General features: G+C 41.7%; 1 protein-coding gene across 5 annotated transcripts; it reads right to left on the bottom strand.

Moving 5' to 3' along the window:
• Positions 1–26460, bottom strand: NOD1 (nucleotide binding oligomerization domain containing 1). Of its 5 annotated transcripts, XR_012625101.1 has the most exons (13): positions 26022–26456; positions 21359–21697; positions 19324–19498; positions 16314–18117; positions 14166–14249; positions 13029–13112; positions 11398–11481; positions 9361–9444; positions 7149–7232; positions 6434–6517; positions 4273–4356; positions 2565–2829; positions 1–1101 (listed from the first exon to the last, which is right to left on the bottom strand). XR_012625101.1 is itself a non-coding variant. In XM_074839678.1 (12 exons), the coding sequence occupies exons 2-12, from the start codon at positions 21572–21574 to the stop codon at positions 2757–2759; spliced, it is 2856 nt and encodes a 951-aa protein (XP_074695779.1). In that variant the 5' UTR covers positions 21575–21697; positions 26022–26456; the 3' UTR covers positions 1–2756. The 5 variants fall into 5 exon arrangements, 2 of the variants coding, with proteins under 2 accessions (XP_074695779.1, XP_074695798.1); XM_074839678.1 differs by having other exon boundaries at positions 1–2829; XR_012625102.1 differs by lacking the exons at positions 1–1101; positions 2565–2829 and having other exon boundaries at positions 4297–4356; positions 6434–6682; positions 26022–26460.

Raw genomic sequence — 26460 nt, 5'->3', positions numbered from 1 at the left:
TTCTTTAAAAAGCTGTTTATTATCACAGTGGGCAAGTGGAAAAAACATAACGCCGCATACAGAGAATGCCTTAGCAAATTACAAACAAGTCTTAAAAAAGTTAGTTGTCTCCAAATTCGAGTAAACAAGGCTCTCACTGTGAGCTGTAAATGTGTTTCTCCAATGCGCTCTACAAATACTCCAGTAAGCCTACGAAAGAACTGCAGCCTGAAATGCTATGCCAACAAACAAGGAAACCCCAGCTGCTCCCACTGCAGCAACCAGTTTCCCCAGCATGATTCCCGAAGCTGTGGGGTGCTGTGTGAAGCAGACCCTCTGCCCTGGGTGAGCTGGAAGCAGGACACTCTGAAACATCCTTCAGTCCAGCCCAAATGAGAACTTGCAGCCTCTGAAATGAGCAGCTATGACTGGCACAGTCACTGGTACCATAATTGGTGCCAAACTCTGTCCTATGTGGAGCTGGGCTTGCTCCTGCCACCACTCTGAGGCCGTGTTTGGCTGCTGCAGCCCCAGAGATGCTCCTGTCCCTGAAAAAACTGCCCTGGATGCCTGGCTTGTAACAGCCAGGCATCGAACAGGATTTGCAACACGGTTGAGGATGTTGTCACGCTACAAATAGCTCCAAATGCTGCTCTAAACCAAAAAGGGGCAGAAGTGTCTCCACTGGAAAGCTTGGAGGGAGCCATCAGGGACACTTTGTGCTGCTTTAGTCAATCAGTGAAATGAGGACAGGAACTGGAGTTTTTAACTGTATTTTCTACCTGATAAATGAGCAAATAATTTGGCAACTAGAGCAAACTGCGAGCATACTTCCCTCCAACAGAGGCAATTGACATCTCTGCTGAAGGCCCTTCTTGCACCACTGTCTCCTCCTCTCCATAAGGGCAGGCTGGCAAAACAGGAACATTTTGACAAGGTGCATGGGTGTCCAATTTGTTAAAGTCGCTGAGAAGTCTTTAAAGGCCTTGCTTTGGCAGATGTTTTTGCAATTGAAATCCAGCTCATCTGTAACTCTGCGCCCTTTTGCTTCAGTAAAAACATGGCTCAGGTGCAGAAATCATTCAAGTTAGCTGACTCTCCTCGGCACGGTCATCTGTCTCCCTGTGAAAAATCAGCACTGATATCACAGACAGGGAGGAAAAGCCACTGAAAAATAACAAACACTAAGTTGTTTTTCTTTTTTTTTTTTTAAAACTGATGGTTTTGTGGAAAGCTTTAGGAGTATTTTAAAATGGGTTAGTGAGCTGAAGTGAGTAGACTTGGGGACTGGGAAAGGTCTGCTACCATGTAGGAAACAGAGAAACTCTGACCTAAAAGCCAGCCTTTTTTTGATGTTTTGCTTTATGGGGCAGATTTGGGAAATGGGAAGGTGAGGGTTCATTGGTTTGGGATTTTAACTGGAGATTCTTCTTCCAGCCTACCAAGGTTTTGTGGGTTAGTCAGCAACTGCAGAATCATTTCTCAAAGTTTTGGGGGAGTAACATGGGAGAAGGAGGGAAAATGGATCATGCTTTTCCATTTTAGGTTCCTTGTGCACACTGTGGGGTAGACTTTGACTTTACCTTTACAAAGCATGCCTAATTTGCACACACACACAAAAAATCAAATACCCCACTCCTTTGCAAACTGGTTTCTTTTATGGGCATCTAAAGTTACACTCCCTAAACACTAAGTATTTTGGGGGAGATAATGTCTTCTTGCTGGTCCTTGTAATTGCTACCTGCCCCTTGCCTAGCACTTTCCACTAATTCAAGCATAGAATAAAAAGCTTTCCAAGCAAATCTCAGTCCTTCTCTGTGGTTACATGTTGCCAGGAGAAGGGATTTCTACTTGACGCAATTGATTTTCAATCATCCTTTCTCCCCACTGAAGCTAGGCAACTTAATATTGGTGTATTGCCACCAGCACAGTGTCTAGGCCAAGAGCCAAGGCAATGAGCAGCCTGCTAATTAATTTTTCACATTTATCTCCAGACCCCCTCCCCAGAACAAACACTGTGGAAACAGGAGGTGGCAGTTTCTATGCAGCCCTCAGGAAATTTGAAGCAAAAGTGTTTTACTGCCAGTTTTATGCTTTTACAATGATGGCAGTAAGGACTTCTGCTTGTATAAAAGAAAATGCGTTGGCTTCAATATGAAAAAAAAGATTATTGAAAGTAATCTGAGCCTGATGTATCCATTTCTCAAAAAAAAAAAAAAAAAAAAGGCAGTGTCTACAATGCTGCCTGTAGCCAGAAGAAAGGTATTCACATTGAAAACACTGGTACCATGCAACTATCATAGACAGATTATGTTTCCAGTAAAGCTATGTATGTTCATTTTCAGTTACTGTGAGCTTGTGGAGTTTGTGCATCGTGCACCCTTTCTTGCGTGCATATGTATGTGTGTGTGTGTATGTTTATGTATATAAATAAGTTAGAGATTATTTACATCAGTGTACAGAATAAATCTAAACACAGTTATCAAAATGCACACACATGCCAGTGGATTTGGTCTGTTAACACTTTGCATTTCATCTTCAAAGCACCATACAAACATTATTTACCCAGGCAACTTCCCACTCACCAAAAGGATTAAGAGTAACAGGCAGGGTAAGGGATGGAGCTGAGGGAGTGCAGCACGTTCGTAAGAAGGCAGCTAATCATGCATCTCTCTCCTGCCATGAGCAGTGCAGATTCACGCCTTTATGAGCTCTGCAGTCCAAGTGTAGGAGTAACCTTTGTAACACAAAGCTTGTCAAAATGGGAAAGTCCTCATTCAAAAGCAAATGATCCGTTCTTCATTTTCAAAAGCTTTGGCCTCTTCTTGGCTTATCAGGTTCCCGTTCAAACTGGAGGTGAAAAATAAAAGGGATGTGAAAGTAAGGTAGTGGGTGTTGCCCCTCTCCTACTTTTCCAAGGTTCTGGAGCAGAGATCACAGCTCTGCAATGCCGTGTGAGCTGCATGCTTCTCAGGGGCACACAGCGGGGAACCGGCCTCAGACAGGCAGGCCACAGCACTGCTGTTCCCACTGCACGTACAAGGAACAAGGCTACTTCTTCAGAAATAAAAACCGAACCTAAACTTCACTGAACTAAGATCAGTGTTGAATACCCAGCTGTTTGCATTTCACCAAGCAGCATATAGCTGACCACAGTTCTTATCATGCAGTGGGCTAGTTTAAAAGAAATTTAAATAGTCTTCAGGGCATTTTGTGTCTTCCATGAAAACATGGGAAGAAAACTCTATTAAGTACTCAGGCATTATTAATGTGAAATGATTTACGGCAAAATTTTCACGTCTGGCTACACAAAGTTAAGCTACATGTATATTTACACCCCTGAAAATGAGCAGCCTGGTAAATGAAGCTTTCAGAAATGTTGACATCTATTAAACCATTTAGATTTATGAAATTATTGGGGTTAATGCACACCTCTGAAAATTCAGGCAAGAATCAAAAGACAGATTTTGGTTTGAAGAATCAGAATGATGCGAGTGGGAATTGATGCCTCATCTGTAAGACAAAGCTGACAGTGGCCTTTGAAAAAAGCATCCCTTCCACAACTCCAGGGAGCCCACTAGTCAGATAGTGAGTCACTGTCTTTCTAAACAAGAATCCATTGTCCTTTCACTAAAACAAATATATGTATTTAAAAATAAATTTCATGTTCAATAATAAAGCAGCGGTGCTAAAACCAGCACAGTTCTATTGACTCCTGAGCTCCCTGAGGTGAGGGAAGGAATGCGGTATTTGGCTTTGCGCCTTACAATGCACACGTGTGACTCTGTGATGCCTACCTAATCTAAAACAAGCAAATCTTACAAAAAGTTAATCTTGTAGCTTAGCACTTCCAGGGTGTTTGGAGTATCGCCCAAAGAAAAACCAAGCACAAATTCTATAAACCAAATTAGTAGTGCTAATTAAATGTAACCATCCCCTGCTTGGTGAAATTTAGCTCCTGAAAAGCATGAACATTTTCAAAAGTTTAAAAATAAATCAGGACAAGCAAAATTTGGTCTATAAATTTAGGCCCCAATTCTGCAAACACACACATTCTGCAAATCAGTGGTACAGACAGATGTGAACTTAGAAAACTGTTTGGCATTCGTAACAGACAGGGAAGTGTTTCAATGACAGAGGCTTTTTACCTGTTTGAAACTCGCAGCTGGAACTACAACCCCTGCCTCACATAAACTTGCTCTGAATTTTTTAGGCTGGAAAGTAGGAATGCCAGAAGTGTTTTTAAAGGAGAAGAAAGTTTACAAAGTGAGCCTTTGAGGAAGAGATCGTTACCAGACTTCTTTAATAGCTGTGTTCTCCTTGAGAGCTTCGCTGATGTACTTCACCCCTTTGGCTGTAATTTGATTCTGGATAAGCCTAAAAAGCAAGCACTTCATGTCAAAATAACATGCAAACTAATTTACAGCACATGCACAACCTACGCTCAGCTTGACGTCAAGAAGCAAAGCTGTCTGTTTGCCACAAGAAGACAGTTGTGATTTCTATCTGTGAGGATGGTACACAGTACTGGTCAAATGCCCCGCATGCACTTTCAGAAACAGAGCCCAGAATATTAGTCTTTTCCTTTTAATCTTGCACATGGCTGCATTCTGGAGATACTGAGCTTAATTACATAACTGACAAATTTCTGCTAAGAACAGTTTACTACTGCTAGGGGATTGTGATATTTAGACTCTTTGAGACAGACTAACCTCTTGGCTCTGTTTTCTTATTAAGAACACTGTGAGACATTTTTAAGTGATGTACAGAAAATTCTGAGTACAGAACCTGTGCGGGCCTAGTGTTTTAGCAGTTAGAGGTTGCCAAATCCTCTTGTCTTGTTTATCAGACCAGCAAGATCTTTGAAAAATAAGACATTGAATTTGAGCAGGTGTGAGTCCCAGGGAAGCCACCTTAGCAGCTATAAAGTATGTCTCATCTGAGCTGAGGGAAAAAAATGATACAAAAGATCCTCAAGTAGCACAACAGATGAAGTAGTAGGTAATTCTTAATAACCACTGTAGACCATCCCCTTAGCTAAAAATGAATAAAGTCACCTCAGCTGCATAAGTATAAAAATACTCATCAGCCTAGCCTAATTCAATAGTTACCTTTCAGTCTACATAGTGTGCCCCATAGCTGTAGCAATCCATGTGACTGGCTGCATGAATCCCACAGGATTCAGGATGAGGCTGAAAACTGGAATGAATTGAATGACCTCTTAGGGAGGGAGGCAAGGAAGGAAGGAAGCAGGGAGGCATTCCCATTAAAGGACTTCCAGCACTTGGTAAATAAATCAAAATGCAAAGGGAGCCAGTAGATTCTTTCAGCTACTGGGTAAACACTTCAATTCTGTCTCAAGTTCAACCATCTATGCAGGGCACTACCTTTTGGAGGTATCCACTGGTATAACCAACAAATCAGGATATAAATTTGTCTGCTGGCAGAAACCCCTGGACAACACTGAGCCATGGTAAAGACATCTATCTAGATTACTATGACTGCTTTGGATGGGGAAAGTTTTATTATGAATTCAAACCAAACTGCTCAGTGAAGCATATCTGCAGCTGTGCACAAAGAAATCAAGCCCTCCCCCCCCCTCTTTATTTTCAGGGTGATAGGCACCAGAGCTTCGACTGCTTTCAAAAGAGGCTACAAGTACTTGGCACCTCTGACAAGCGGCACGCTTCCTAAGGGGCGGGAACTAGAATTAATACAGGGAATGCTAGAGTGTGGTTAGCAAAGTCTTTGTAAAGCTTGTCAAGGGACTCCATTTATTATGTTATCTTGATCACTTGGAATGAATGGATGGCTATTTATGTTGCACAGCCCACACCTGCCCAAGCCCATCCATGGACAAATTCTTGTGAACCTCTGGATTAGAACAGCTAATGCTGTGTTTTCTTAGAAGTTTAACAAGTCTCTTTGTGATTCCTAGAAATAATCCCTAGTTTCCTGGGGATTTACGTCTTATAGATGAGTGTCTTGCATGAGTGAAAGTGCTAGCCCTAGAAGAAAACATCAGGCAAATGGGACATGTATTTAAGTGTCTGTCATGTAGGTTCTTGGTTGAAGAGTAAGTGTTGAGCTTGCTACTTTCATGGTACAATGATACAGTAAGAATCATAGTAAGGTTATTCTATTCTAGCTGTCTGCTTGTATTTTTTTTAAAACTTTTGAGTTTAGGCCAGTACTGTTCCCCTAAGGAGAGTTTAAATCAATTAGTAGTTTGAAAGTTACTAGGACACACAAGCAGCCTAAACTTTTCCCTGTATGAAAGCAGGTTCAAAGTGCTAGACAGCAGCTTTATTAACTTCCATTAGAACGGTCTACAACCAGTCAGCTGCATCCAGACCATGCACAGAAAGCTTACTTTGACCTACATAGACTTGGAAGGTGAAGCTTTAATGCAGTGACTGCCAAAGAGCCTGTGCCTCTGTGGAATGTAACTCACCATAAATGCACCAGTTTCTTGTTGACCTTCAGCATCTCTGCAAAACTCATTGCTGCCTCATCATCCAGGTCATTTTTAGTCAACCTAAGTGGGAGAGAAAATGTTCATTTAGGATGTTATCATTATTTTTCAGCCCCCTGTTTTTCCAGCTTGTCTGTGACTTAGCTTTAGACAGCCAAAGGGGGATGTGCTGTTCCTGCCCTGAGTGATTTATAAAGGCTGGACACAAAGAGATACTGAAGAGAAGTCCTGGAGGTAAAAGAGACAAGAGTATCAGATCTTTATTTCTCAGAGCAATGTTCTAATGATACTTTCTTATAATGTTTTAGTGTCTAAAAGGTGAATGAGGTGTAGTGAAAAAAGGTAGACACAACACTGAAGAGGTGCAAAAACTGAAGACAAAGAACTTGACTTCAGATGATGGAAGTGAGAGAAGATGGGGAAAGCAAGATGGAGGGAGCAGAGCAAAGCATGACACTGGGATACTGGAATATGTCCCTAAAGGACATGTGCTGCTGATCCATTACTCATGTTCACGTTCTTCCGAAGGGGTATATCTTATAGCTTGCTGGTTGTGAAACCATAGGGGATGAGGGGAGGGGCAGAAGGAGGAGGAAAGAGTACGAGGAGGTGATGGGATTGGAGGAAATAAAATTAGGCTGCAACTTTCTCTGGAGAAAGAAGAGGAGGAAAAGTAGTCCACGCTGTCAATTACCAGAATATTTTCACAGAGTCGTTGTGTTGCATAGCTTCAGCAATACTTTTGCCTCCCTCTGTCGTGATGCCATTGAATGCGAGACTGTGAAGTAAAGATACAAATGTGTAAGAAATAGCCAGCATCACTTGGGCCTCCCACTGCCAATTACTAGTGAATATCCTGGATGATCTGCTTCCCAGTTGTACAGTTCAGCATTTGAGTGTTTTGAAGGCTCACATACTTTGCAAACCATAAGTCCTTATGACTTTTACAAGTGAGAACAGTTCACAAGCTGCAGCCTGAGTGCAGGTCTGTCATACAAGCCGTAAGGTTTGCTGTTGGCGAGTTGTACTCTTGGGACTGACAGCAGAGTTGCACCCAGTGATTTTGAGAGTCAAGGCTTTTAACAAGGACAAAGAGTTGTGCTTCACAGTACACAGGTTTTTACATGCATTTGCCATCCCAAATCCCTGTACAAGCTGGCACTTTGTCCTTTAAGTCCTTCAGACACCTGAATACCTCATTCTTCTTCCAAACACAACACCTTCTGTTGTATATAGAGAGATGAGCTTGTAACTGCATGCTTTCCATTACAAACCACAAGCACTTCTTAGTCTGCCCTTCATTCTTTGAAAAGACATTGGCAAAATCATCCAGTTAAAGTTATGCTCCAGGCTTTGAGAGTTCAAAAAACATTTACCCCCTCAAATGCCAGGCCAGAACCTAAAAATAATGCAAGGTCTGAAAAAAAGGTAGAAAGGGGGATCAAGTAGGGCAATGGCACAAATACGTGTTAGCACGAGTCCCTCCTAGCTTCAGATAAAACTAGATATTCTCAGCCCATTGTGACTGGGCCTAAAAATGGCAAATATGCCCAAGTAAACTGATGTTGTAGGGATTGTCTTCCCTTAGTCTTCACATAAAGCTACTACTGATGCTAACTATTAATCAAATCATGAAGCAAGATTAACCACTGGAAGGTAAGAAATGAACCCAAGTGCAAGTGCACTACAGAGCAGAAGATTCACCCTCCACAGGTGCCAGCAAAACTTAGCTTTAGCTAGCACAGTTACTACTCCTCATTTTTGCATGCACATTCATCAGCACATTTGTTCCAGTCTGAGAATCCCTCAGCTCTGATTCAGGTTCAAAATGTTTTCTTTCAAGTCTGATGCATTTGGATGGATTCTGCAATTATGAAAAGATGGCTATTTCAGATAGCTTTTAAGTTTAAATATATCTAGGTCACTGCACCTGTTCAGCTTTTAATTTTTAAGCCCTGCTATCTGCTCACAGAAAGGAGGACAAGGCACCAGCTCTGAAATCCCTCAATCTGAAGTGGCAGCAATAAGCTCTCCAGAGATCCCCAAACTCCCCGAGTACGTATTTCTAAAGAAACTAGAGCCATGTGCCACCTCGTGGTGAAACCAAAGAGCCTTGTCTGCTCCCTCATCGTGGAGGTCAGTGAAACTGGAAGACAAATCGAAAGGATCACAGCGAACCCAGTGCTCCAGCTGTGTGGAGGGACTCCAGAACAGCAGCAGCTGCCACAACATGCATCTTTAAATCCCTAGCCAGCATCTGAAAATCTGGCAGGAGATGGGCTGTTTTACGCTGCTGGCTTCCCCCTGTGCTGTGCTCCCAACTTTACCCCTCTCCTAGGGCTTCCAGAAGGCTAGTTTCAGATGAATCACTGAACTCCGGTGAGAACTACATCTCATTAGCACTGAATGTGTGGTGTCCTAGCTCCACTGGAGTACAGGATGAGCCCGAATTTAAGAATGCCTCAGTCCCTACCCAAACAGTTTAATACCTAAAAATTACTTTGGTAAAAGCTGCTGTACCTTTACAACTGAAACTGTTAACACCGAGCTCACTGAGAGCCTGATTCTGTGACAGCTGGTGCATCGTTCTGCTAATGCTCCCAGATCAAAATGGCACCCACTGACCATGTGCTTTCACAAATGCCAGTAACTCTGTGCAGCATGAGGGGAGGAGGTGCAGATAGAGGGAAGGATGCCAGCCCTGCAATATCTTTAACTTGCTTAATGGCTGCACAGGGCTTTTTGATTCAATATGGCCTTTTGCTTGCACCAGGAGCCTGTTGGTTACACAGAGAAGGCTGCAATATCAGATGGCGTTCCAAGCGCTTGGAGGAAGAGTCATCGCTTCAAAGCACGATGGGAAAGTCGGCACTACGCTGAGCTGCCTGGCTCGGCTGGTGTTTTACCTTACGTTCGTTAACCTGGGGTGGTTCCTTAGTGCCTCTGCAAATGCCTTTGCTCCTTCGTCTCCAACTTGATTACCCCACATCCTGGTGAAGAGAGGAAACCAGGAGATTGTCAGTGTGCTGCCTTACTGCCCCTCAGCATTACAGTCTCCCTTTTTTTCTCTTCCCTCCCCTCTCCCTGATTACTTCACAGTCTTGTGAGAAACCTGGCAGGTACCCTCCCCGCTGAGACAGGCATGTTCCACTCCCTGCACACCACACCACCAGCCTCTGCTGACTCAACAGTACCCTAAGGCCACAGCATAGAAGCAGCTCTAGGAGACAGCCTGCTGCAGCAGGAATACTTTTGGGATCACCTTGCTGCGCTGGGCAAACCCTCTCCAGCCCCATACCCTTATGGGGTAAAGAAAGGATTCTTGTGGTCCAGTACAGTGAGCTGTGGTGAGAAATACACTAAGTCCTAAATCCTGTCATTTCCCTGCTCAGAATTTCCTCCCCATCCCCCTGCTGCAATTTTCCTGTTACCTGTTAGGCACAGACTGGCCTTTACACAGTGCAAAGTCCAGGTCTTGGGAAAGACACCCCAGACGCACAACTGTGTGGGGACCCACAGCCAAATGGGTGACTTTCTGAAGTGAACTGCTCTACAAGCTCCCCCACTCCTTCAGAATAGTCTGGCAAAACAGCTGCAGTTCCTTCAGCATTATACCCAAGTGGTATCTCCTCTCTTGCCAGCTGCCAAGAGAAAGATCAAAATCTCCCAGGGACAGTATGACCCTGGGATCTTCCACCCATTTGTAAGGAATAGTATTTCCAATGGCAAAACAATCCTTGGTAACACAAAGGGTTAAGAGAAGGTAATGTGGTAAAAACTGGATCATGGCTTGATGACTCAGAGCCACACTCAGCTTGATGGGTAATTAGTTGGCAGCTCTTTTAAAATCAATTGAGCTTTGTGGTATCTGAACACATCCACTTCCAGTAAGTTCCCCAGAATTTCCTTGTCCTTCAGACCCAGTGCAGTTTGTTATGTAAATGTTGAATATATCTGTTTAAACATTTCTGTCCAAGCTATCCTAAATCCATTTGGAGGGATTATTTCCTCCACAGGAGAAAACCAGAGTCCTTCAGTGAAACTGCAGCAAGTACAGCACAGCAGACCCAGCTATATGACAACGGAAATGTGCACGCTGTTGACTGTGCTTGTGAAATGTTGTAGAACCACAAAATTAAAGGACAAAAATCTGATTGTTCAAATCTGATTTTCATATTTAAGGGTTATTCAGATATTCAGAATGGCCAAACAGAGGTTTTAATTCCATGTATTCGAGTATTGGACTCTGAGGAAAATGTTCTCCTGTGGAGTGGAAAGAGAAACTGGGATTTGCCAGAAGGCGGGGGGCGGGGGGGGATTTAAAAAAAAAAAATCAAACCCTCAAGTCTAGCACCTCTCCTTAGAAAGAGGACAGACACTAAAGATTTAGAGTACATTCAGTCCTCTCTCCAATAATAGCAGACTCTTCAGTTAGGGAAGGACTAGAGAGAAGAATGATGGGAATTACTTTTTATTCTCCCAGTTCGCAACTTTATTAGGACTTGATGCAGAAGGTTTGACAGTTATAACAATGAGACTCAATAACTAGGTACACTGCCAACAGTCATAAAACCACCCAGACTTAAAAATGACCAAATATCTCTAGAACAGCTGTGTTGCCATACGGAAAGTGGCTATCTTTACATACTGTCCTCTCACTAGTTTGTCTGTCCTTTAAGGTTCTGTCAGAACAGGGAAAAAAAAAACCCAAACCCAAAACAAACATTGTGTGAACTGGCAAACAACAAAGCAGCCCTCCTTTTCCCTCTGAGAGAAAAATGTAGCTCTGCTTCTGCACCAGTTTGTTCTAATGCCGATGATGGGGAGGCGGGGAAGGAATAGCAGAAGTAGAGAAGGTAAGAATGAAAGAAAGAATCCTAAGGGATTTACAGATGTCTTGCCAAGATCAAGCCCTGAGCTCTGCTCCTTAGCGCTGAACTTACCCAATTTCAAACATTGTCTTGCTCTTCTGGATGGCCTGGGCAAGGCACTTCCCTCCTTCGCTAGTTATTTTGTTTGCTCCTATTCTGCACAAAATACATGAATCGATGAGGTACATCACTTACAACTGTACAGCTATTAGAACACCAGCTCAGAAAGCAATACAAGCAGTATTTAAGGCTAATTAAGTCTGGAGGCTAGCTACAGTTATCAAAGATTAACCTAGAGTAAAAAAATACTGCAGGTATTTGACCTTTGATTAAGACATCATTTTGTCTTTCACATATTTTGAATGTCAGCCCTCCAAATCAGAAGTATTACTTCTGATAAGGGTGTGGTGCTCAGTATGTCAGAAATGAGCTTTAGGAACTGATCCTCAAGGCAAGGACCCCTGCCTAGTTTTTAATATAGTTCATAATATCAGCAGTTGCTACAGAGTACATGAATTACATGCAGCATGTTTCACGATGCCACGGAGAATAGAATACTTCTTGATTGTGTGGCTCCAGAGGAGACTGCAGCTGATAAGCACGGACTGTAATAATTTCAAGTCTGTCTGTTCTGAGCACAGGCTATAGGCAGTGGCATGGGTGAGCGCAGCAATGAGTGTCTCTGACTGGCACTCTACAGAAGACCTTTTCTTTTTTTGGCCTATGTGGCGATATCAGATGGCTGGAGTTCAAGGAAGAGATAAGTCTCAGTTGCATATACATTGGTGTAAAGAACAAATCAAAACTAAAAACTCCTCAGCTCACTACATTTACATAAAGTAAAGCTGGCTTTGACTGACTTCAGGCACATGAATAAACACTCGATGTCAAAATAATCCGTGGGGTTACTACACAACCTGCAAGTAACCAGGCTCTTTTATGAAAGATAGATTAAATAAGCAAAGCACTGTGTCAAAGCAGTGAAAGAACCAAAGTGTTCTTGGATTTCAAAAGTCTGCAAATATTTCAAGTGGGAAGGATGTGGCTAGTGTGGGGTTTCAGAACAAGTTAGTGGTAGAACAAGGACTAGAACCCAAGAGTCCCTGGCTGCTCGTTGCTACATTCATACCAACCAGCTGACATTGCTGTAGTTACCTCTATTTTCTGCTATGGTCACAATTAAACCACTGGTTAATGATCTACCTTTATGTCAAACCAGTGTTATGCATGGTCAGACACTCTTATCTGGGGAAGTTCCAGGACTTAAAGGGAACAACTCATCAAGTGAATGTGGGGAATTCCAGAGTTGAGGTATGACACCAGCACAGCCTGACTCCAATGGCCCATAAAAGACGAGATACAAAGAAGCTTGGTCCTAAACTGAAGTGAATTCGCCTACTGCAAGGGCCAGCAAGGTTCATGCACTACTTAAGCCTCACTCAGGTGCTCAGACTGGATTTAAGTAAAGAACAGGTCTCATGCTCTCCTTTTACTTACTACTATATTCCAGTAAATACTATGGATTCAAGAGTTTCACCTGCTGCCATTCACTGCTAGACTACTGTAGAAGAACATACAACTGCAACCTAAATTACATTTTATTTGAAAGATAATTCTTGTCTTTTTTCCAATCTCTCTCCTGTTTCAAGTTGCTTTACCTTAATTAGAATAATGTAGAAAGGAAAAAAAAAATCCCAACATACTTAACGTATTCAAGGCTTGAACACTCTTCAATTAGTTTTGCAACATATTTGGCTCCAACGTCAGTGATCTGATTGTTGTATAAGCTTAAAGAAAAACCACATTGGAAAAATAGGTTATTCCTGCTGTTACTTTAATATTTACAACCTGAATTTTTTATAAAGCAGACATAGCATCTGTCTTTTTTGTATGGCTTTGGACACATTCACATGTGCTTGTATTTCTATTTTGATATACAATTCATATGGTGAAAGGCTAGATATAAAATACAAGGAGACCAGACTGTAAATCATGGGAAAATATTTATATAATTTTTTAAATAAATGGTCTCCCCAAGCAAGCAAAGCTTCCCTTTATTCCTGTGTTAGTACAGAAATAATATTGCCAGAAGAGAAGTCACTAGAAGAACGTATTTTTGGTCTTTTTTAAAAGTCATAAAATCTCCTTGCAAATATTACTGAAGATCAGATACCTGAACAGATGTACTTATATTACGGCACTGGAGGAAGGAGGCGACTCTTGGCATCCATGTTCACTTCTCAGAAAGTCATTTTTATGTAGCTACTTAGGCAAGAGCAGGAAGTCAGAGCTAACATGCCTTCCAGCTTCAACTTGATTAAGAACTAATGAAGGTCTTAAAAGAAATTGCTACCATGAACATGACACTTGAAACTCTGTGTTCCTGATACTGGTCTCTACCAAGCTGTATTTGCTCTGCATAGTTGAAATAAATCAGTTTACAGCAGAGAAAACAGGAGCTCTAGCTATAAAGCACACACTCTCTTCCTCGTGCTTTCTCCCCTCTACAGCTAGCAGAAGGCTTTAGGTATAACACTAGCAAGCCCACACAGTTCAGTAACCTGGCCGTGGTCCACACTGTGTTATGGAAGGACTTGATGTCGGCAGAGGCCATCCTGTGAGGCAGTGCAACGGGAGAGGAAGCTGTGGTCCCTTTCCCAGTGCACTGTTACAGGACGGCAGCTGAATCGTTTCTGACACAAAATGCTGCACTGCTTATATTCAGTAAATGAGGAGGTAACTGTGGTTTCCAGCCCACCTTTGCTGTGTCAGTAGTGTCAGCACTGCAGTTTTATTTTCTAATATCAGTATCTAGCGTTTTGCTCCCGGTTGGTACATACCCCAAGAAAGTCACAATTTGGTACTTCGAGAGTTCTTCATACAAGATCCTTACACCGTGATCTGTGACCTGATTTACACTGAGCCTGGAACGAAGGGAACAAAAAGAAAGTTTGAATCAATACAGATTACAAGTGTTCATCATCCACGAGATAACGAACGACTGGAGGTCTGTGCATTTTCCTCTGATATTTTAACAGGTATATATATATTTTAACAGGTATATATACATTTTAACAAATATGCCACTTATTAAAAACCATTAAGGGAAATGTGAGCTCAGTTTCATATGACTCACTTCAAAATCAACAGAAAACAAAAAGCCCCCATCTCCACGGTAATGCTCTGGAACCTGTTCCCATAGAACTGAAAACAATAACATGTAGTAAGTCAGAAACCAGAGACAAACACCTCATTCTCCTCTTGCGTTTACTGTGATTGCAGGAAGAAATTCTGCTTGACACCCTAGCAAAAGGAAGCTTTCCAAACTACTCTTCTTGCAACCTTCTCTCTGAGTACCTAGCGAAAGCCAGGCATCTTGAAAGTCACAACACATTCAGGCTTCACTGAACAAAGGTTGTGAAAAGCCCTGGCCAGGAAACTGCAGTCCCATAGGTGTGCTAGATGTTTCTAATTTTATTGTCCCAACTAGACACAAAGCAAATCAATGCCAGTCATTCACAGAATAAAAATACTTCTTTTCACGGTTGTTTTGGGTATTTTGAGGTTTTTCTTAAACCTCTCAAGTTTTTTCACCTTGCCTAAACAGACAGGTTCCCGTGAAGCATTCCAATTCTGATGAATCACATTTTCTGGGTAAAGCTGTCCCTGCAAAAACATTTTGACCAGCTTTAGTTTCTACACAAACTCAGAAGCTGAACATTCACTGCCAAGAGTCCCTTACCACCAACAGCTTCCCCAGCTCTTGCTAGTTAGTAACTTGGTCACTTTGGAATGCACTAGCACACAGGAGAAATCAGAGCCAATTTCTACAGATCAGAACAATCTGCTTCTTTGAAAGGGATGGTCAAGCTGTTAGAAACAACATTTCCTGACCTGCAGAAATTGGTCATTAGAAAGTCCTAACATCAGAAGAGCCATCAAGACAAAAAAGCAACCTAACAGACTGGTTTGGTGCTGGGGATGGTGTTAAGATCGTACTGTGCACGGCATGATCATATGATAGGGACAAATAATGAAAGTCTGTCCTTCTCTTCATTTTGTCTTACGTACTTATGCATTTTCCCCCCAAGTTTCCTTATTGCTTTCTCTTGGGAGGTCAGCTGATTTGCAACTAACTGGAAAAAAACAAGTGTCACCTGCTTTGATTTAGTCCTAGAGGAAAACAAGGCAGAGCACAGCCAACCATGAGGAATAAATCTATTTATAAAAAAAAAAAATCTCATAAGGCTGCAGGAGATTTAAAAAATATATATATTAGAAGTTCCTGGTTTCCTGCATCTCAATGTTTGGACAAATAAGGTATAGCTACATGGCACAACCTCAGAAGACTGGAGGTGGAACAATCTGGCCTGTGATGTTAGAGGTGGAGTTAGTTTTCCCTGATCACACTAAGCCATGTGTCCTCCCTCCACATCACCTCAGGGAAACACCACATCTAAAGACTTCAACTCCATCCTTTCATGGAGTACTACAGTGTCAGCTTTTGTTCTGTGAAAGCAAGACATCTCAGCAAGATGTAAAAGCAAGAAATTCAGAGCTTTTGATCAAAGGTTATCGTGAGTAGTAGATCCTCTCTTACCCCATATGACCGAGGGCAGAGATAGGCTCAGGCAATCTTCAGATAATGGAGAAAGCACTTGTTTCCTTTCTTTTCACTTAAGCACTTTCTCCTATAAAAATCCTCTTTTGAGACAAAACAATTTGAGATGGAGCTAACTAAACCTACAGGTTTAAACAGTCCTGGCTTCTAAGGACTTCTTATGACCCCTTCCATTTGGGTTGCTGAATTCACAGCTGGTCTCTGGTTCTGTGACTGGCTGAACAAAGATTTCAGAAGATCTGAAACTTTAATTTCCGGGAGCCATAAAAACCCTCATCTTTCTCCACTTTCGAGAACATTTCCTCCAGCTCAGCAGTTTGTGGAATAAACCAAGGATAAGCAAGGACCTGCCTGCACAGACTCCTACCTGATCACTGCAAGCTTGCTGAAACAAGGTAGCAGCTGTTTTACTCCATAGTCATTGATGTTGTTGTTGTCCAAATCCAGAGCGAGGCGCTTTTGAAAGTGATGCACGACAAAGGAAATAGCACTGCAGTCAGCAGAGTAGGCATTGCAGTATGTGAGCTTGATGTAATTGGCACGCATGCGTTTGGCAGCCAACTTCCCCACCTTCTCGCTCTGAGTCTCATAAAGGCACCTCAGCATCCAAATAAAGTTGGGCTGGACCTGGATCTGATTGTAGTTTGGAAGCCTGGATCGAGTGATGCCTTTCAGGTGGGATTTCATGCTCTCCCCAAGGTATGTGATGAGTGTCTTTCTCTTCCTCTTAATGACTGCAGGCGAAACTAAATGTCTGAAGAGCTTCTGCCTGGATCTAGAAAGCAGGCCACAAAGAAACAGGTTGGTAAAATGAAAGTGTTCATTATTTCGGAAAGGATCCTCCCCTGCTAGTTGTTTCTTCAACCAAGGAATACGAAAGCAAGTAGGCTGGGCAGTCTCAGTGGAAGAACATTCATTGAAAAACTGAAGTAACTCCTTGGCACTCACTTTCTCTTCAATAACCAGGAACAAAGCTGTGAAAAAAGACTGAAGGGTTAAGTGCAAGAACTCATAAGTGGTCTGATTGTCACAGCCACTGTAACCTTTAACTATCCTGAGAAAGCCCAATTGCAAATCTCCTTCAGAGATGTTCACTGATGAGACCTCCTCCTGCTCAAAGATAAAGAAAGAGTTCTCCATCCCTTTATATGCCATTTTACCCAAAGCTAGAAGAGTTTCCTTCCTTGATTTGAACATCTCTGCTTGGCTCCTGGTAGTGTTCTTCAGCAAACTTGTTTTCAGAGATCGGTTCAGATGGACTTCAATCATGAGCAAAAATACATCTGTCAATGTAACAGAACAGTCTGGAAGCTCGTGGGTGTCAAACATGGAATGGAAGTGTTCATAGCATTTAAAGATAATCCAGCAAAACAAAGGCACTGAACACAAACTGCAGAGATTGGGGTTAGCTTCCAACTGGTTCAATACCAGTGTTCGTTGCCCCTCATCTTTGAAAAACGTAGCAGTGTATTCTTTCAGGTTATTGCTGGAGAAACCACGGAGCAACACTTTCTTTCTAATGATGTTTCTCTGGATCTCGGTTCCTGTCCTCGCTGTAAGAATTTTCTTGGATCCCTTAAGAAGCTTTCCTTTGAGAAGGCTTACCAGCAGCACCAGGGGGTGGATGGGTTCATTGGGTGAACACATCTCAGGCACACTACTGAGATCAAAGTTGGAATAGATCTCATCGAAGCCATCAAATGTGAAAAGAACTGTATGAGGGAATTGCAAGATATAATGGAACACCTCTGTGGGGTCCTGGTCTGGGTAGCAATTGTATTTAAAGAGCAGGTCTTTCAAACATATGGCTTCATCTTCCTTAAAGCAACTGAACATCCTACATCGGAAACGGAAGAAAAATTTGGCCCCTATGTCCAATTCTCTTCTAGCCCAAAGGCTTTGTATCTTTTGCAGCAAGATGGATTTTCCAATTCCTGCATCACCAAAGACATAAATAGTCTCTCCATCTTCATTAATTAGCCCAGCTGCATCATCAAAAAGGGCTTCTAACTGACACACTTCTCCTAGACTCTCATTGGTAAAACTGAGCAGCTGCATAGTACTGTTAGAGTAGATTTCTTCAAGCAGCATCTCTTCCCTCTGAGCGTATGACATAACAAACTTGGAATCCCGTCCCAGTTCATATCTGAGTTTCTGGCAGTACCTGCTAACTAAAAAGACAATGAACTATTATTAAAAAGTATATGTATACAATGACCCACTTCTTTGGGAACAGAGAGAGGCTAATAAGCAAAAGTAATTCTAACATAAAGTTGGTTCTTTGGCAGATTACTTTTATTTCTGCTACCATGATCACTCTCTTGGGAAATTCAGGTGCTAATGAAAGGTGACTGTGAGCCACCATTTCCTGAAAGCCAGTACTGTCACTGCATTGGTTTAAGGGGCTGTTACCTTTCAGATGAGACTCAAAGCCAAGACCCTGACACTTTGTTAAAGGCTGTTTTACTCTCTGCAAAGGCTTGTTGGGGTTATTGGTCACTGATTAATTTTGGCATCTGCCTTTTCACTATATTTATATTCTACCTGCGATTTTTATCAGGTAGGTGGTTCTTTCCTAACTTGTTTGTTAATTTTTATTATTGTAAATAGAAGGCATGCGTCTTAGAAAGCAGGTGCCAGGCACCTCAAAAGATTCTTTTTAAGATGACAAAAAAAGAGAGTCTCAGTTATTGTGCAACGTTGGCTTCTGGTTTTATTGCAACAGAAACTTTGCTTCAGATGGGGGCAAAGTAACTCTTTTTATTTCTATAGTATGAAAAAGCCTCTCAAGAGGAAAACATTTATTTCTGCAATATTTTGACTTTTGGTATAACTCATCATCTAGGATGACAGAATAATTCAGGTTGGAAGGGACTTCAGAAGGTCTCTAGTCCCACCTCCTGCTCAGAACACGACCATTTATGAGATCAGATGAGGTTACTAGTTGGATCTTGAAAACCTCCAAGTATGGAGACTGCACAGCCTCTCTGGGCAACCTGCCTCATTGCTTGACTGTCCTCATCATGAAACACTGGCTATTCCATTGCCAAAACATCACAGTGTTGCTAAAAAATTGTAGTAGAGGCCTAGAAAATACTATAGATGGCACAAGGTGGTTATGCCATTATGCCACATAGCCACGAACAAACGCAGAAAGAGCTTGACTTTAGCAAAACAGGATGTAAAATATCAACATGACTGTTGTGTTATAGCATGCCTTTTAATTACTTGGCTACCACTGCTAGCAAGCACAGCATGTGCACAATTATCTTCCCTGGCTGTGCCTGCCTAGACTCTCTTATTCTCATGTCACCCCGTTAGAGCTTCTTACATAGCTGGGTAGTTCTAAAGGAGGGGATATAGATGCATGGCCTTACCTGGATCTGTATTTACCACAGGTTTACTACAAATATTCTCTGAAGGCTCGTAACCTATTTCATCCAGCCAAGGCTGAAGTTCATAGTAAGCATCAGCGACTTTCTGCAGGACACAGATGAAATATTCTGAAACTTCTTCTCCCTTGCTTTGAACCAAGTCTAGAATTTTGCGAACCTGAAGAAACACCACATGAAAGATCACTGATACTTAACATTTTATCACAGTTACACTTGTAGACTGCTTTAGGATCCTTTTTGGACTGGAACAGGGGACCAAAATCAAAACTGGTGCTTCAAAAACTTGAATCCAAAATCTAGCTCTGAATTTGAATCATCACAAAACTCACTTGCTGTTTGTATTTGGATGTTGCAAGAGAGTTGGCTCTGCAAGTTAAGGTCTGAACTTGCAGCTAGATCATATGCTAACCAGAAACAAAATGGATAAATACCACTCCTCAAGGGGGAACCCAAAGGATTTCCTCAGCCTGGCTAGATAGCGTATTTTAAATCTCATGCTGGTTAAAATAAAAAAAGGGGTGATTTCTCAGTGCCCTAAATTCACCTTCTGGTTTGTAAATACTCCAGTCACATTCAGATTTACCTCAGGATCCAGCCAGATCCAGAGCAGGGTAGGCAGAATCTCTCTCTGGATCTTAATGTAGATCCAAAAACCTACAATTCTTCCTTTTAACACAGCAACTCAGTTCTGCAGGCTCTCTCTGTACAACGGACTAGCTGCCTGCAACCGCTACTAAAACTAATGGCTACCAGGCAGTGACTAGAGCAGTTCAAGACTAAGCGCTACCTCTAAAGGCAAGGCAGAGTCTGATCCCTGTGCAACCAGTACAGGGCAACCCCAGTACAAAACCCTCTGTGAGACAGAGCAATCATCTACGGGCCCATTTTAAACATCTGGATCTTCTTGCTAGAAATGAATGAAGTTCTAAACCAGCCAAAAGGTTTCTAGAGACTGTGGTCTCTTGTGAGCTTAAAGCAGGGTGAGGTACATGCAGCACAGCAAAAACATGGTGTTTTTTGACAATTTGTATGCTCTAAAAAGCAATTTTGTGCCTTCCAGAGAAGCTCCCACAGAGTCCACTTCACTTACACTATTGTGGCCTGCTCTGTGTTGCTGTTTGGTATTCCTGATGCATGGCCTCCCCCTCAGCTTTGTTACAACAAGCATGTATATTATGCTGAACAATAAGAAATGGAGATGATCATACAGTGTGCATTTATTCCACTTTGACCCTACACACAGAGTGAGCACTGTGTTACCATTTCAACTTGCCAGCAAGAATGATTATTTTATGAAAATCTGCACTGTTAGTGAAGTCTCTGAATTTTTTATGGTTTGCCTGCCTCTAACTGTGACACTATTCTGAAGCTGCATGACTGGTTGGTCAGAGAAACAAATGTAGAGTTTGTTTTAAGTCATGATGCAAAAAGCAACTGTGTACACATGATCATTTTCTCCTATCAAAAGACTAGGAAATAATTTTTGCTACCGATGTCCAAAGATGAATCAAAACCCCAAATGTGCCAGGATATATCAATTTTCCATAGAAACATTTACAATGTACATAGGTCTTTAAAGAGAAGGGAAGGTGCGCACCTGGACAACACACAATCATTAACTTCTAAAATAATATTTCATTTCTGTCTCTCCTCCTCTAAAGCAGGATGATCTGTCCCACAGCATCCTCAAGTAGATTTTCCTTACAATACTCTACACAATAATGAAGGCTTGCTGTAGCAAGCTGCACTCTAACAGCCACTGTGGTCACCTCCTTACCAGAGCACAAAGCTGCAGCTGGGGGAACAGAACAGCAATTATCACCCTGCTTGTTCTTACAGCTGCCAACGGGCATTACAAGCAGTGCCATCCATGCTGGAAAGAGATGTGCTGGGTAGGGAAACTCCAAAATAACAAAGACAGACAGTAGACATAAAATTGTCAGATAAGGCCATAAAACCCAGTGGTAAATTGAAAGTAATAAGAAGCTCATGCTGGCTAGTGAAATAAAAAGAATACCTTATCTGCTTGAGTTGGAAACTGGACAACAATGTCTGCATCTTCAGGGGAGAAGTAGTCATTCTCAATCAAGTTGTCAATCAAACACTGCGTGTTTCGGATTCTACGAACCAGAAGTTCTCGGTATACCTTCAGCAAAGCAATGAAGGATGGAGGACTTGCTCCTGGAGGCTTTTCCACAGAAATCTCCAAGTTAGCACAAAGTTGGCCTTCCATAGTTGAGATAGCAAGAAGCTGCTCCACCTAGCCTCATCTTTGACAAACTGTCCATTCGCAGTGAGAAGTCAGCTTGGAGTTAACTTTGGGGAAAGAGGCAATCTGTCCTTCACACTACCGAGCCTGTAAAAAGCAATTGTACAAAACCTCAGTTTAAACCTTATCCTATGCAGATACATCCTTTAGTTATCCACCAAAGAATACTTCCAACCTCTGCATAGTATCACGGCCAACTTTATTAAAGCTTCTTCCTCAGGTACTTCCATTTATTTGTTCGGGTTTTAGGAAAAAAAAATATCTACAGCAGGCCGTCTCTCTTCTATACCAGTAGTTTACTGTAGCTTGCGTCAAACAACAACAATGGCATCTGCTTTATTAACTGCCTGTTCTTAGCACATAATTTAATATTTTTTATTAGCTTTTCATGTTTCAGTAGACAAAGCAGAGCATCTGTCTAAACATATCTGGACAAGGAAATAAAGGGAATAAAATTATATTTCATACCAATTAATTTTGTAGGAGGAATTAATTTATAGTAGCAATTCACTTTGCTTTTTCTTTGTTACAACAGACCCTGCGTGAAGCGTTGCCAATATGATAACTGTCCCTGTAAGCAAGGTCTTGTGAACTATGAGTCAGTTTTAACTAAACCAGAAAAAAGCGTTTTGCTTTAGGGCACCAGGTTTGAAAGGCAGTAGTGAGACTGTGGGAAAACCACTGATCAGATGTTTCTGTTAAGAAAGCCAAGAGTAAAATGATGGTAACAGTGAAAATGCTGCTGAAGATTTCAGAGTTAATCCACCACTTAGGGGCACAGAGCACTTCACGCCTCCTAAAGCTATTGGTTCAGACAGTGTGTAAAACAGGGAAAATATCACTGCATTGGTTTAATTTGGTTAATCTTATCAAATTTGGGTTAGTAACCATAAAAGTTAAAAATACATTTTTTCAGAATCTGAAAAGTGACAATGCTACAGAAAGGACTGAAATAAGTGATTGTAAATATACAAGATCCTGTCTCTTATGATTCACACAAAAAAAATCTGGGCCTCTCCTTGAGCAGGAATTGCACAGAAAAACTAAATTCACAGACTCTTTCCCCATATGATGAACTAGGCCTGGAAGATGGCATCACAATTCATATTCATTACTGGATGAGGCATCCAACCCACCTCCACCTTCATAAAGGGAAGAGATTGCACACAATACAGCTTGTAATGAAGATACCAATTTAAAGCCTGGGCAAACACTTAGGCTTGGATGCCTGACCTCAGCCCCTGTAGGTACACCTAGAGACACAAAGAGATCATTAGCTCAGACAGCTACCGGCTCAGGAAACCCTCTCATTGCTGTAGAGATGTTGTTTAGAAACTGTACTCTTCAGCATGAATGCTCTCTCCTTGTCTACAAATACATATGCTGTGTATGACCTCATTCTCTATACCAGCTCTTTTTAGATGGCCATTTATTCCCATTTTTCTTTAGAAGGCATAAAGCAGTAGGAATCAGGATCAGACTGCTCTCTATTGTATTACTAAAGGGGTTTTTTTTGAATTGTAGTTAATATACCATATAGCAGGCATGGTTATATTGTAATTACAATTCAACAATAGATTCATTTAGGTATGAACCTTGTACACACGATTTCCCATGCAAAAAGCAGATTTTTTGCAAGATCACAATGAAATCACCTCCACATAGACAATGAGAATTTGCATGACCAACACAAATTACGGGCACCCTCCAGTAACAGGTAAAATGTACTGTTGCTTCAGCAGGTCATGGGATATTTTGAAGAATGTTCTTAGATTCTGATCCCAGTCATATTAATAAAAACAAAACACAAAGCCCTTCTTTAACAATTCTGTAAAGGTGCCAGCTCTGCTGCTACAAAATTCTCACAATTCCCCAAGGTGTTTACAGTGCTGGCAAACTTTCCAAATACTCTCCCTGCACTCCCCTGACAAGCTGTAACTGAGCCCTGCCAGCTCACAGATTCTTCTAGGTGACCTGCTACTGGAACAACCTAATTGCTATGGGTTTTCCATACCAGAAGCTGCAGTCTGCATCAGTGTAGCTTTTCCCGCTTGATGCTGGAGAAACACACAGTTTACTTCATTTTAGTGATACTACCTACCTACACTTAAAACCACAGGGCAAACCAGCTTAGCTCCTCCAATTTCAGAGGACCAGTAGGTCCTAACTTACAGTCACTGACCTGCACAGATGCAGGTAACTGCATTAAGAGTTAAGCTCTCCAAAGGCTGAGACCAGGCAAATCCCCAGCACAACTGTTTTGGATCACAGCCAACTCCAAAACTGCAAAACTCTTTCAACCAAAAGGAATGTAACCAAGTGATCTGACTTTCTTACCACATGAGTAAGTGAGTGCATCTACTCAGACAAATCAACCTTTCATTACACCATTCACATGACCCACCAGATGAAGTGGCTGATTTCTGAGTCACTCAGCTTCCTAGAAGCCACAGTGGCACATCTCTTTGTTCAGGAAAGCTCATTCCATAAATGAACTCTATCATGGTGACCAAACAATGTTGAAAATATCATTTACTTTGAAGCTTTTGCAAGCTTTTAGTTAAAGAGATAGAGTCACCTTAAAACACATGCAATAGAAATATTAATCCTTTTCTTTCAAGATACTGCATCTACCCAACATTCCCTGGTCGCTTTGGTTATTCTAGGACCACATTATCCTAATGTATTTTCTTTCTTCCTACTTTGTGAAAAGAACTGAGACAAACATCCAGGAAACCGTAACAACGAACCAAAGTGCTGTCGTGTACAAAACAAATAGTATTTTCTTCAAACAAAAGTGTATTTTCTTCACTCTTTCAGATCCACCTACAAAGAGGATCAAAAAAGAAAGAAGAAATACAGCAAAAGGACAAGAACATGGAAAATATGGGAAGATTGGAAGGTCTCAAAGACACCTGCCCTGCATCTAAGTCCAAGTCAGTACAGAACGTGACTGCTAGTGGAAGGGATGTGCATGCATATGGTGCAGGAGAAGGCATGTTGCCTTTCACACAGGGTGATCTGCAAGAGAGTGGAGAAACAAAAGAGCAATCAAAAAAGAATATAAAGTGAAGCTAAGCATCAGGGGAGAAAAGAAGAAAGAGCAAAAATGCCAAGCTGGGAAGTCAGAGCTGGCGATACGAAATCTGTGCATGATGATATTTTTGAATATATCAGTGAATATATTCATTTTATGAAAATATCAGTGATATTTTCAGTGACAGTATTAACTTTAAGGCAAAAAAATCACCACCACCAGTACTGGAGAAAACAGTAATTTTCATCAGTCTCTTTTAATAAGAAAAAATGGAAATTTCCACCATCCATAGACTAAGAAAATGCCACATCAGATGAGCAGCTGAACACCTTAAACAGTGCTGGAACAGAAAGACTTCCTGACACATGTAGTTAAGAGCAAGGCAGGTATGTGCACGTTTGTAGCAAAGTGTATCATCTATATTGAAGAAACTTCAGGTCCCACTCACACTAAAATTTTCTACAGTAGCAGTTCTAGGTGCAACTGCACCTAAAAGTCCTGATCAGCATGAGAAATGTACTTGTTCTCTTAGAGAAACACACTGCCACACTGCCCATAAGATTCTGACATACACAACTGATTCTGCTTTGCTAGGGCGTTTTTTTGTTGGTTTGTTGTCGGGCTTTTTTTAAACACGAGGCCACTGTGTTGACATCATGAGGTCTCCAACTTACCTGCAAGTCCAACACCTCTCTTTCTGGAAAGAGTCACAGCTTCCATAGTGCTTTAATATGAGTCTTCTCAAGGGATCTCAAAGGTACAAAATACTAAGTCTCTTGTTAAAGGATCTGTTAGGTTTACAATGCTAGGTTACACATCTGGTATGTCTAAAGGTAAATGCTTATGCAGCTTATAAATAAGCGTTGAAAGCACTTCCTTGCTTAAGTGCATATTGTGTTCTTTGCCTTATCTTGGGCACTCCAGATGCTGGATTCAACTCCAGTGCAATTCTTGCGACTGATGTGGCATCAGTCAGTGGGGCACTGGTAGAAAAGACCAAGACATACATTACCGTGAGACACCTCAGTGCACTGACCAAGGTCTAAAACCATCCAGTGTTGAGAACTACTGCCTCATTTCTGGAACGGTTCCATTTCTGAAAGGGCTAATGAATAAAACTATTTTTCTGAAGGCCAACTTGAGACCTTTACAATCCTTTGTAAAACATCACCAAGATATGATAAAGAGAGACCACCTGTTCTAACAGCAACAGCCTGTGAATACATCTATTTAGAGAAATGAACATTAGCATTGAAGTTTATACAGAGAAAGGTATGTATATGGGCAAAAGGGGAAAGACTTTTCAAGCCTGATACAGTAGCTGAAACAGCAGAACACCTAAATAGGAATGGAGAAAGATCGCAGAGATGATACCTGGGCAAAGCAGGAGTCTAGTATGGGAGACAACAGGAGAGATGCTTATAGGGAAATGCTTCCTATCTGGAAACAGAATGGGCTTCTTGTTCCTGAAAGGAAAAATAAAAACCAATGATTTATTCAAGAAGCTGCCAACGATGTTGGCGAGAAAATTCAGTTAGCCATTTTGAGGACAGCAGCTTCCGTCAAGTGAGGAAGACAGAAAACAGACTACCAGGAATTAAAAAGAACCAGAGAGCAGAGCACTCACCCACACGTTGCAAAGGCAAAGGAGAGAGAGAAGACAGGCCTTGGCCAAATGAAGTGTCAACAGGGACTCAAGGGATGTGAGAAGCAACAGCAAGTCTGGCAAGAGATGCGTATCATATGCCTGCATAACTGAGAATAACAAAGAGGAAGCAAGATGGGGATCAGTCCAGGGATAAGGAGGGAAATG

The sequence above is a fragment of the Strix aluco genome, chromosome 1 (genome assembly GCF_031877795.1).
Source record: "Strix aluco isolate bStrAlu1 chromosome 1, bStrAlu1.hap1, whole genome shotgun sequence".
Lineage (NCBI taxonomy): Eukaryota > Metazoa > Chordata > Aves > Strigiformes > Strigidae > Strix > Strix aluco.
The sequence above is the reverse complement of the archived record's forward strand: the minus strand, read 5'-3'. Positions and strand labels throughout refer to the sequence as shown.

Coding starts and splice junctions, on each gene's coding strand:
- NOD1 (XM_074839678.1), bottom strand. CDS start 21,574: ATGGAAGGCCAACTTTGTGCTAACTTGGAGATTTCTGTGGAAAAGCCT. Junction 13,113..14,165: donor CAAATTGTGACTTTCTTGGG/GTATGTACCAAC, acceptor TTTTTCTTTAAG/CTTATACAACAATCAGATCA. Junction 9,445..11,397: donor AAGACAATGTTTGAAATTGG/GTAAGTTCAGCG, acceptor TCTCTTCACCAG/GATGTGGGGTAATCAAGTTG.